We start from the raw sequence: 13482 nt of genomic DNA, 5'->3' as shown, positions 1-13482 counted from the left end.
GAATCAAAACCTACATTGTACTTCCCGTGAACACAGTCTTGAAATTTGGTTAATAGCAATGTCTTATAGCACAGATTAATAAAAAATTGCTTAAACATTCATTTTAGAGTTACAACATAATAAAAAGTAGGTTTGTTCGGAGCTCTTGGTGTGCGAGTCCGACTCGCACTTGGCCGGTTTTTTTTTGCCCCACCCTGTGCCCATGGCTAGCTACGCCCATGGCGACAGATACTTATGAAAATATGAAATAATGACAAGTGCATATTTTCACTTTTAATACCACAAGAGCTTCAAAATTATCGGGTATTTTCCGATAGGTTCGTTGCAAACAAATGAAGGAGTCAAGTTTTTTCAGGTTAAAAAATCACGAGCGCGAAGCACGAGTGATTTTTCCTTGACGACTCCGTCTACTTCCGTCCCAAATGTCGGCCAATAATTTCACAATTTGAATTCAACCTGTCAGTTTGACGTCAACTACCAGAGAAAATTTTCAAAAAATTATCACTTAAAATCTTCTTATAATACCAAAAGAGCTTCAAAATTATCGGGTATTTTCCGATTGGTTCGTTGCAAACAAATGAAGGAGTCAAGTTTTTAGTCAAGGTTAAAAAATCACGAGCGTGAAGCGCGAGTGATTTTTCCTGAAAAACTTGCGAACTTTATTTGTTTGCAGGGAACCTTGAGGGAAATGCCAGATAATTTTGAAGCTCGTGTGGCTTAGTCGTGTGGTATTCGGGAGATTATTTTTCCGTCCCAAATGTCGGCCAATAATTTCACAATTGAATTGAACCTGTCAGTTTGACGTCAACGACCAGAGAAAATTTTCAAAAAATTATCAGTATAATACCATGTAGGTACCACGTGACGTCGAATGGTGCAATTCTATTGGTCGATATTTGGGTCGGAAAAATAATCAGTATAATACACTGTGATAATACCATGTAGGTTGTACCACGTGACGTCGAATGGTGAAATTATATTGGTCGATATTTGGGTCGGAAAAATAATCTTTGGTATTTTATTTAATTTACCGGGGCCAGTGGATAGCTACTAGCTGTGGCTACTAGGTAGGTATTAGAATAATTAGAGGTATTTAGGTAAGTCTTTGTGAAAAATTGCTTGTAAAATATATACATAGTAACTAGATATTAGTCGTTTGTGTAAAAAACATGTCACTACAGTAATCTAGAATTTATTTAAATAAAATGTTCAACCAATAACTATGGACTCTTTATTCAATTACAGGTAAAAATATCGTTTTGTTGATTTCACTTGAATGCAGCAACCTCCTGAATGGATGAACCGGATTTGTACTGTAAATAAAGAAATGTTAGCATCATTATTTCTTTGTCTATCAAGTTCACCACGCTGCACGCACCAATTACCTGAGAACCATCAAATCTACACATTTTATCCTTGTTACCTCTGTTAGCTACCACAATCGAGAGTTTCGTACAGGAAATTATTGGGCGTCTCATCAAAATAAAGCTACTCACGGAAAATTAGCTTGATAGTAATCACGTGGAAAAATGGGCGAAGGATCCTGGACTATAATAATACCCTCTAATAATTCTGTGGTATTTGGTACGTACCACTTAAGTGCAAAATGGTGATTTTTGAGTATGAGCGTTTGAAAGTTTTCACGGTTGCTACCCTGTTGCTACAGATCGGAATAAACTCTTGAGTAAAACAAATTTATGATATTTAAATGTCTATTATGTTCAAGTTTTGAACACTTACAAAAAAAATAAAAAAAATGTTCTAGTTCAAGAGTAATTGTTACTTAACATGTTTGTACCAAAAGAAAAAAATGTGAAAATGATGTGAAAATGTCTAAAACGTGTGTACTTAAGTGGATTAGACCCATCGAGATATACTACTAGAGGGGTTATTCCAAACAAAAACATTGCGCGCGGCCGATGTGGTGGGGTACGTGTGGAACAAGTGAGGCGTGGCTTCAAGTTCAAAGAAAGCAATGCGTGCAGATGCGACACATTGTGCAATCTGTTTACTCGGTACTATCTGGTGGTACTGATACTAGGGAATTAATAAAACGATGATTTTATATTAAACTATGTATTTTAATTTCCTTTAAATAATATCAATTTAGTAAGCTTTTGTCGTTTTGTGTAGTAATCAATAGTTTTATCAGTTTTTGCTTCATGATGTAATCGAATTTTGGAGTATTGGTTTATAATAGCCCTAATTAAATGGATACGATGATTCAATGTTGATGGCGTTTACGTATAAGAAACTCACATTTTGAAAAATCTCACGTGAGATTCGAGGATGGGGGAGGGGTTGAATAAATTCTCACGACATCTCACCAGGGGGGGAGGGAGGTGCAGAAAATTTTAAAAAACACCTCACGTAATTTATGGACGCCCCCTTACTCGATCACAATTTTTGTAACTTTACTATAAACGGAACTATATTTAAAAATATACATTATTTATTGAGTTATAAGGTTGCTTCCATTCTGTTTATTTACATTCTCAAAAACATCAATCGCCGCAGAGGTGGCTTGCGACAAAGGCGGCTTGTGTCAAAGGCCTTGGCGATATCATTTAAGAACATAATATTACTTTAGGCAAACTTGTAATAAGTTCTATTTTACTTTCTTATTAGTCCATTTGACAAGGATATTGGGTAAGATACCTATTGGAATAATTTTATTATTATGTATGTACTTATTAAATCCGCGAATAAAAAAAATTTTTAGTCGTGAATATAGAAATTGGGTCGCATTTTTTTAATCCGCGAATAGTGAAAACACGAATAAAGGAAGCGCGATTAAGGAACTTTTACTGTATTAGTTTCTGTGAATGTTGTGTTTATTTGTAATTGTTGTGCATAATAATTTATAAATCCTATTGGAACAACTGTTGATTAACCTTTTTTTAATAAATAAAAATAGGTAAATAAATAAATATTACTTAATATAACCTACCGTTTTACTTTGCGTAGTCGGGTAAAAGTATAAATATTTAGGTACTACACCACGGTAATCTTTCCTAGTAGATATTGTATATATGTACATAGTTAAAAAAATCCAGTTACATTTTTTTAACAGACTCATCGATAGTGTCACGTCTGTGCTGTTAGTCTATGAAAAATGGCGCGAAACGCAGAACGCGTGGTGATTTTTCGCAAAATGATAACAATATTAGTAAAATGCATGACTTACTCATAATAAGGAAACTTACTGGTGAAAAGTCACTCCTCGGGCTTTGTTTGTATTATGGGAACGTTTAAAACAATATCTAAGCAAACACGAAGGCATTTTGAACAGAGCAATAACACGTGTTGACGCGGCAAGCGGGGGGCACAGTCCGACACAGACTAAAGAGACTTGTGATTCTTACCTCTAGCTCGTGTTAAAGAGAGTGTAGTAGCGATCGCCTCTCTAGTACGTAGTACATTCTATCTCGATGATTAGACCATATTTATTTGTACTCTTAATTAGTATTTATTCCTATTTTTACCTTAATTGAAAGGATTTTTCATTTTTTTTTCGACGGAGACATAAACAGACATTAAAAAACAAATATTATGGGGAAACGTCTTCCATACAAATAGATTTAACCATATATAAAATACAAAAACGAATAGGAGTGTGATTTGCCACAAATAAGTACTCATAAAAAAGCCAGGAAATATTGTGATTTTCGTGCAATATGCAATTCTCTGATACTCTCTCTACAAAGTCAAATCCTAAAAGCAGTGTGTGTGTGTGTGTGTGTGTGGTTCAAAAGTCACGGTAGTTCGCTTGCTTGCCGTGCTAGATGCTGCGGGATCGATCCCATCAACCGACATGTACCAATGTGTCTTTTTCGGATGCATAAGTAGATTCTCTAATAACCAGAGATACATCTTCTATAACAAGAAAACATCATCATTTCCAATAACAGGAAAACATCGTGATGGCAACTGGGATTTTGGTCTGAAATCACCAACGAGCAGTGAGCAAGCGTGGTGATTACTGCTCATGCCTTCTCCTTGTGAGAAGATGCCCTTACCCTGCAAATAGTTACGAGCTGGATCAAGTCAAATAAAATTTGTTTGTAAAACGTACCACTACAACATTCATTCATAGTAGTCATCACTGTCACTGAAAGTCATAAGATTGTTTCTAGTCGGACCATGAGACAATGATTTGAAATAATCATCATAAATTGGATCACTTATTGGCAGGAGATCTAAGAGATCTTTGAATTTCAGAGCACCGATATTGATAGGCTCATTAGAGGCCAATGGCAAAGCCACTTCGGAGACTTCTCTCTTTTCTCAGTTCTCTTAAACCAGAAATACAGAAACTTCATTTTCACTCAAAGAGTATTGAAAATCTACGTGCTGTTTCTTTTTTGAATGAATCTTTCAATATCTGCTTAATAGGCAAGATATTATACCGTTTTTGACCTGGACAACACTGAATATAAAATAAGCTACTCTACTTCTTCTGCCAAACCGTTAATAAAATGCCATAAGCATGATGCGATTTCTTCCGCACCTCTTTGAGCTATTCCTTCATACATAACATAATGGAATGTTCGTTTAGTAGTAACTTTGCGGATTTTTAAATTAAAAGTCCAAAGTTTCTTTTATAAAAGGCTACAGATGCAGTTAAATTTGGAATCTGTAAACAAACAACTTATATCTTTTAGTTTCATAGTGAAATGTTGCCTTATGCTCCGATTTTTCTAAATCTATTCTAATCTGACACGAAAGAATGAATTTGAAGAGACAAAGAATCAAACCTTGTGCATGTAGGTATCGTTACTTGGCTTTTTAAACGTTTACCAATCTTTAAATCGATTTAAAGATTGGTAAACGTTTCTGAACACACTAAGTCTAAGAGATCTTGCATCACATGCATGTTTCTTTATAGATAATTATATTATCATTTCAGACCAAATGTCTGAAGATTTAAATTATGTGCCAAATAACGTTATACCTACTTAAGTAAGGGAGAAGACAGCTGTTAAGTTCACAAATAATTTTATTTGCTTTGATACAAATAAGTTAAGTGATGATAATAATTATTCAAGTTTGGTCTAATTATGTTAAGTGCTCTTACGTTGTAAATGGCCGTTCGTTGATTGAGTATTCGTTTTACAAGTCTATGTTAAGTTATATTATTATAATTGTATCAAATAAAAATATTTTTTTTGTACTTAAGGGGTTTTGATACAACCTATTTATGGTATTTCTACTATCAGTAGGCTTATGTGACATAGACCAAACGAAAGAGGACGTTTTTATCAGTATAGATGGCCAGAAAACAAAAAATGGCCATTTTTGCACTTACGAGGTATATACCAAACACCACAGAATTATTCCAATGCCTCTGACGGGTGAAACGTTACGTAAGTACGTTTATCTACAGCTTACGTCAATCTCATACATTCGTAGTCTATTCTATTGAACGCTACGCTAACAGAAAGCCACTTGCATAGGGGGGTAGGTATGTATCTACTATTGGAAGGTAAGATGGTAGATACATAGAAAATAATTGTTATGTTGGATGCAATTAATTACCTTTGACGCGAAGTGTTCATTCTATCTTTCATTGCATCCTTAAACATAATCGCCTTTTTCGTGAATGGTCTTTGTTTTGTTTCAATGTTCTGTGTTTCTATTTCCTAAAAATAAATTGTAAATTATAGAGTTACGTTTTTAATACGTTTTTAGTTATCGACGTAATGCGGAAATTTTTAACAAGAAAAATAATTCATACAGTCAAAAAAGTGTAGTAAGCGAGTTTTTTTGACTGTATGAATTATTTTTCTTGTTAAAAATTTCCGCATTACGTCGATAACTAAAAACGTATCACGGGCCCTTGATAAGAGTAAAAAGTTTGATTTAAATAATATTATGTTCGTTTAAGCCGGTTCGTTCGGTTAACATACAACAGTTTATAAACACACAGACTACAGGTGAAGCTAATTGGTAAAAAATATGATGTTTGCTTTTTAAAGATGTAACATAAAACTGCAACTGTCGTAGCAAAATTCGTCGTAGAAAAAAAGCTGAACTTGAAAGCTTGAACCGACGTACAGTACGATTCACGAAAGATAATTAGTCCGGGATACATCGCCCATTTTTGCAAGTGATTACTATCAAGCTAATTTTTCGTGAGTAGCTTTATTTTGATGAGATGCCCAATAATTTCATGTATGAAACTCTCGATTGTGGTAGCTACCAGAGGAAACAAGGATAAAATATTTTGATTTGATGGTTCTCAAATATTAATTACTAACTGAATGTTTTTTTTTGTTCAATCTCAAGATAATTATCTAAATTATTCGAAAAAATATTTGTCCTACAAAATCTATGGTTTGATCAAAGAGTCCCCCTTTCCAATGTGTATGGATAACGAAGTCATCATAAATGATTACTAACAAGCTGATTTTTTTATTTTCACTTATTTAATACTTATATAATTCAACAGACATATTGTCCTACAAATTGCGTAATAAATATTTGAGAACCGTCAAATCAAAAATTTTTATCCTTGTTACCTCTGTAAGCTACCACAATCGAGAGTTTCGTACATGAAATTATTGGGCATCTCATCAAAATAAAGCTACTCACGAAAAATTAGCTTGATAGTAATCACTTGCAAAAATGGGCGATGTATCCCGGACTAAATACTTTTTGGTTTTGCATAACCAGCGTTTACAACATTACACAAATTATTTAACCAACATTAAAATATTATTTTGTCTTAAGTCTTTTGACGTGACAACGTCTTAAATTAGGTTGCGACTGGGAGTCACTTATGAAAAAGTGTAACGCTCGGTAACGTTACGATGAGTCACCGAACGAGAGAGAGGCCCGCCGAATGCCTTGCGTCTCTCTCCCACTCAACTATGATCGAGAAAAAGACGTTGTCACGTAAAATCTTCGCCCGTAAAACCGACTTTACAGGCAACCATTTTTTTTTTCATGACTGTACGTGCGCAGACGCCCCGCCATTTGTGTTCATCTTTCGTGAATCGTACTATACTAGGGAATCGCGTACGATCTTCTAGAACACATATTAGCTTTTCATCAGGCGAGATTGTGGTCAAGCGCTTCCCTATAACATGAATTAAAAAAAAAGCTTGTTATATCGTAGCTGTACGATCTTCGTACGTATCGTTGCGCGCTGTCAGTACATGCAGTAGCAAATAAATTATAATATAAATATTTAAATTTAATATCTAGTTTTTATACCATAATTCGCTGATTCTGTAACATCTGATTATTCAAACTATCTCTATATTCCATCTGCTTTCTTAATTCTTCATTGGCATCATATAATTTCTTCTGTAATTCACTAATCGCTGTATTTTGTACATTCCTCATTAGTTCCCGTCTTTCTTGTTTTATATTTTCAATTTCTCTGTTTTTTTGTCCTATATATTTTCTGTAATCTGCTGCATTTTTCTGTGAATCAATCATTATGTGTGTAAAATAATATTACGCAGAATCTATTACCACCTATTACAATTAAACATTTAAAAAGCACATTGCATGAGAATTTTCTCTATTATAAATACGAAAGTAAGTAAGTTTGTCCGTCTAGCTGTCTGCATAATCATTTCAAAATTTTACATACCTCTCGAACAAGTTGTCTCTCCCTTTCTAATTCTAGTGTTTTGATATCGCTCTCCCTTTCTTTTTCTTCTTTCCACGATCGAACTAATCTCTCAGATTCTTCATTTAAATTTTGCGCTATTCTTCTTTCCCGATTCACATTTTCGACGAAGACTTGATTTTCCCTTTGCAGTGATTTCTATTGGATTATAAACGTTATATTGATATAATAATTGTTAAATAGATACATTATGGCTACACTGTTTTATCCTAGTTGTAGAGAAATGTTTCATTCCGCGGATTTTTGTGCAGAAAACATTATTCTTAGATATTAGAAAGGCATTTATTATTAGATATTAATCTGCATATTTTAATTTGTAGTAGACGTATCTATGTAGTAGACGTTTACTAATTACGAACTCATTTTCTCACAATTTCCATACAGGTTCTTCATTATTTATTATTTTTAATGATTACTTTCTAACATCCACATCCAGTTTTATACAAAGAGTACCTACCCCAAGGGCGGATCCAGCTTTAGTGCTAGGGGGGGGGTCACATAGACGTGGTCAATTTTTAAAAGCTATATTTTGGTAATTTTAATTGATACATAGATTTAAAAAAAATTGGTCAAGTGCGAGTCGGATTGGCGAACCAAGAGTACGATTCCGTACAAACATTTTTATATGTTTTAATATTAAATTTATGCTTTTTGCAATTTTTCCTTTATCTGTGCTAGAAGACGTAAGTTTCTATTAAATAAAAATTAAATATCAAGATTCTGTGTTCACGGGAAGTACCCTGTAGGTTTTGATTCCTAGCAACACTTGCGAATGTTGATAAGCATGAAATTTATATTTTAGCAATTTTTCCTCCATTTGCGCTGACATTGCTTTTAACCAAATTTCAGAACTCTGTGTTCACAGGAAGTAGTACAATACCTATAGATTTTGATTCCCTTGAAATATTGTCGAAATTTGCGATAATTTACGGCATAAACGGCTGTATCTTTTGATTGCGTTGGCTTATAAGTTTGATTTTTTCACAACTATAAGGAACCATAGATTTGAGTATTCGGTATGAATTTCAGATTGATACCTCCACGCGTTCCTGAGAAAAAGGGTCTTGATAGGCAGACAAACTTGAAAAATATATATTTTTTGCAATTATTCCTGTATCTGTTCTATAAGATGTTGCTTTGTACCGAATTTCAAGATTCTGAGTTTACGGAAAGTACCCTGTAGGTTTTGAGTTTTGATTCCCTTGCGAATGTCGATATTTTCGAAATTTTTCGGCATTTACGGCTGTATCTTCTGATTCGTTGACATATAAGTATGATTTTATTATAGCGTAAAGGTATTTTAGACTTGAGTTTTTGGTATGAATATCAAGTTAATACATGTCAGCGTTCATGAGTAACAGGGTTGTATGTTAAATTTTTTTTTTAATTTTTTTTTATATTATAATCTAAGGAAAAATTCATGTTTTTCGCAATTAGTAAACAAAGTCGTTGTCTCTGTGCCTATGTCCCTATGTATGATTAAATCTTTAAAACTACGCAACGAATTTCGATGCAATTTTTTTAAAGATAGAGTGATTCAATAGGAATAGTATATTATTTATAAGGTTTTAGAGAAAGCGGGCGAAGCCGCGGGCGGTAAGCTAGTCTGCGTTATAAGATGTTTGATTGTACTAAATTTCATGACTCTGTGTACTCGGGAACTACCCTGTAGGTTTTGATATCTTAAGGAGTGTCGAAAAGTTTCAGCAATTACAGCTGCATCTTTTGATTACGTTGGCTAAAACGTTTGAATTTTTCACAGCATCAAGGGACCGTAGACCGTAGGATTTCGACATTATCAAGGGAATCAATACCTGCAGGGAGCACCCTGTCCCGTAAACACAGTCTTGAAATTGAGTAAAAAGTAATAACTGCGAAAACCCTAATTATTTAATTAAATTAAATAAAAATATTTTTTTTAATAATTTTAAACTAATTACAATCCCTTTACTCATGAACGTCTTCATGTATTTAATTGATATTCACATCAGAACTCAGGTCTATAATAACTTAAATCTGTTATTTAATTCAAATTCTATGTCAACACAATCTGAAGAAAAAGCAATTAGAGCCGCATATTCTGTAATTCGCAACTACTTGCAAGGGAATCATCAATCAAAACCTACAAGGTACTTCCCGTGAACACAGTCTTGAAATTTGGTTAAAAGCAACGACTTAAGCACTTACAAGCACAGATAAAGAAAAAAATCCTTTAAACAAAATTGTAAGATACAACTGCAACATATCTAATGAATAATAATAGTTTAAAAAAACTAAAAAACACGCTTTTTATAGAAACCGAACTAAAAAATGGAATAATTTTATCAAATTAGTGTATTGTCATCGGTCCTCAATAAATCTACAAAGTTTGAACGAAATCTGGCCGTTTAAAGTGGGTCAAAATCGCGCCCAAAGAAGTCGGTTACAAACATACAAACATACAGGTGAAGCTAATACAAAGCGTGTAAAAAATATGTTTGCTCGGAGTCCTCGGTGCGCGAGTCCGACGCGCACTTGGCCGATTTTTTGTTGTAATTTGACTGTATTTTCTATTGTTCATTTAAAAAAAAATTGCTATTTTATGTATTATCCACGAACGGGATATTTCGATATAATTTGAGGTTTTGTGTGAAAAGTGTAACAGCAAAAGTTGTAGAAAAAAAAATTAATTACATACAACTTTACCATTACACTTTATTCCGCAGTTATGGTTTTTTTTTTAATCGAAAAACCTGTTATTTGTCCTTAAATTACGACCACAGGTCTACCCTAATAAACTTTTTCAATAATTTTTGTTATATTCTCTTCCGTTACCGTTTGTAATTGATTTCATTGTTCTATATTACTTTTATGTCTCAAAATTCAATAAAAACATCATATTGAACAGTATTAATTTGTTAATTTAAAAAAGTTAATATTAAATTAGTGGTCCACTTAGGTCGTGGACTTAGCCCAGGGGGGGGTCATGACCCCGTGACCCCCCCCCTGGATCCGCGCTTGACCTACCCTTATTGTAATTTTGTGTAAAATAGTAAAAATATACTTACAATTTCAGCCATTTTCCGTTCTCTCTCGTTCCGTAACTCCTCTAAGGCAACCATTATAGCCTTTCTATCAATCGACTGTTCTTTTAATTTCTCATTTCTTATTCTGGTCACCTTCATTTCATGACCTTTTATATAGTTTATCCTATTGTTCAGTTGTTGTTCATTTTTTCTTTTAATTGCTGTAGACAATGTTTTATTTTTAAAAGTTAGAATTCAGATTTTAGAAGTTACTTTCAGATTGCATTTTTCTGTTATTTTACCGTTCATCAGCGATTATTTAGCCTATTAAAAAAAACTTGTTGTCCATTTATATTATACTTATTAAAATTAAATTTTGATCAAAGAGGAAATTCCGTTCAGTTTCCTTTGCAATATCATATCTAATTTAACCTTTTTAATTTAAAATTATAATCGTTTAATAATGTGTCTTTTCACACAAAATTTACATTCAATAGGTCTAATATACTCATACCATCATAATAATCTTCTTCCATTCTCTTTTTCATGTTGTCTAATCTTCTATTCTCTACTTCTCTTTCCTGCTGTAAGATCTCCTGTCTCTTTCTATTAGCACTTGATATCTGTTCATCGTAAGCCAATCTACGTTCTCTCATTTCTTTATTGAGTCTTTCAGCATCTCTTCTTTCTTTTTCTTCCTGTAGGTGATATAATTTTGACATGCGTAAGTAATAACAATAACTTTTACTAAATATGATTTTTTATTAACTTATATTTCATTTCGTAAGTCTGTACTTATATTTAACTCAAAAGTGATTGTAACAGGTAAAACTAGGCCACTTCATAATTCTTGGGTGCCAAAAGCATTTTATATCCCTTACTCATTCAGAACGAGTGTTGTATCATTTACTTATTCATCTTAAAGCTTGTTAAATATCGAAATAAAACAAAAACTGCTCAACGGATTTCGTTAAATATAGATTAAGATAAAAAGTAAAACATGAACTTAGGTATATATAATATATATACAGCCTACAGGCAAAATTTTAATTCTGGTAGCATGTAAGCAAAGCTTTAGTTACAATCTTGTTACAATATACTACAGCTATCAAAATACTACCTTCATCCTAACATCTTCCAATAGAACCTGATGCCACATTTCATCAATTTCAGCTTGTTGATCTTCTATGTATTTCTTCTCTTTCATTTGCATTACTTGCATTGCTTTCAATTGATGTTCGTCTAATTTTGTAGACTGTATGCCATATGCTCTGTAACATTAAAAACAATAATATTCTTCTCGTAACCACGCTCATTGCAAACGTCGGGATGATAATATCATGAATAAGTAGGTAAATCGCTTTTGAAATCTGTTAAAATCTCTAATTTCTCAACAATGATATTGTTGGACTATTAGCCTCTATACATCTTAATATACATATATATATATATATATATATATATATATATATATATATATATATATATATATATCTTATATATAAAATTCTCGTGTCACAATGTTAGTCTGCATACTCCTCCGAAACGGGTGGACCGATTCTCATGAAATTTTCTGTGCATATCGGGTAAGTCTGAGAATCGGCCAACATCTATTTTTCATATGTACCACGGGCGAAGCCGGGGCGGACCGCTAGTATACATATATAAATCTCGTGTCACAATGTTTGTCCTCAATGGACTCCTAAACCACTTAACCGATTATAATAAAATTCGCACACCATGTGCAATTCGATCCAACTTGAGAGATAGGATAGTTTAAACATGTAGGTACCGCGGGCGAAGCCGGGGCGGACCGCTAGTATTCTTATATTTACGTTTTCCTATAGCTGGAATAATTCATGAAAGGAAAGGACTATCGTATTCGTATTTTAAGACAAATAGAAAAATATTATTTTAAACAATACATCAAAATTACTGTATAAACCTTAGAATATATTTAAAAACATCGTGATAAGGCATGGTATGTGCAATTATTTCTTACATTTTCTCTCTCTCCAAAGCCATTTGACATTTGACTAACTTCTCATGTTCAAGTTCTTCTTTGTACTTCTCTTCTTTACTATTTTTTTCGGTACAGTACTTACATCCTTCCGCTTGCCGTTTTCTTATTAATTCATTTGCTAATTCTGATTCTTCTCTTTCTAAAAGGTCTCGAAGTCTTTGCCGTCTTTGTCAAAGTTTTATTTCCTCTTGATGCATTAATTCTTCTACTTTCTCACTTGTGCGGTTTATTACGGCTCTAAAATAAAAATAATTATTTTCTGTTTTGTTGTAAACATGAATAATTAATAAAAGTGCTTGCTTAAGTTATCTAGTCTGCATAGCGGCGTGTAACATCTAAATTTAGTAGGTATTTATTTGCAAGTAAGTTTTACGAACATGAAAATTAATTAAATAAAAATCAATAAATATTTCAACACAATTTTCACACACGGAACGATCTGATCTACTAAGTTTTCGCTTGTGTTATGGAAACCAGATGGCTGATAAATATACATAATGAAATTTTAAATAAATACTTATATAGATAATAAACACCCAGACACAGAGCAAACATCTATGCTCATCACACAAATATTTGCCCCGGGTGGGAATCGAACCCACGACCTCTGGCTTGGAAGGCAGGGCAACTACCAACCAAGCCAACCGGTCAGTCTTTATTATCCATAATCCTTTCGTTAAATCAATTATTATTAATCTGTTTTACTTACTTCTCCAAGTGTACATGATCATATTCAACTACATCCATAGCCTTCTTTAAATCATCCACATTTATAAGCGATTCCATGTCATTTCGTTGCCGGAGCTTAAAGT

The 13482-nt window shown here is 33.2% G+C and overlaps 1 protein-coding gene across 1 annotated transcript; it reads right to left on the bottom strand.

Moving 5' to 3' along the window:
* Window positions 1-1231: 1231 nt before the first annotated feature.
* Window positions 1232-12826, bottom strand: LOC149478329 (uncharacterized). Its single transcript, XM_089709567.1, has 8 exons — window positions 12650-12826; window positions 11768-11918; window positions 11162-11345; window positions 10690-10868; window positions 7604-7780; window positions 7219-7431; window positions 5539-5642; window positions 1232-1313 (listed from the first exon to the last, which is right to left on the bottom strand). Exons 1-8 carry the CDS (start codon window positions 12670-12672, stop codon window positions 1232-1234), a joined length of 1113 nt encoding a protein of 370 aa, XP_089565693.1. The 5' UTR covers window positions 12673-12826.
* Between the last annotated feature and the right edge of the window lie 656 nt (window positions 12827-13482).

Source organism: Colias philodice, chromosome 22 (assembly GCF_061535455.1).
Source record: "Colias philodice isolate Cphi_HAF_F1 chromosome 22, ilColPhil1 Martin Lab GWU primary, whole genome shotgun sequence".
Lineage (NCBI taxonomy): Eukaryota > Metazoa > Arthropoda > Insecta > Lepidoptera > Pieridae > Colias > Colias philodice.
This window is presented reverse-complemented; position numbering and strand designations above follow the sequence as displayed.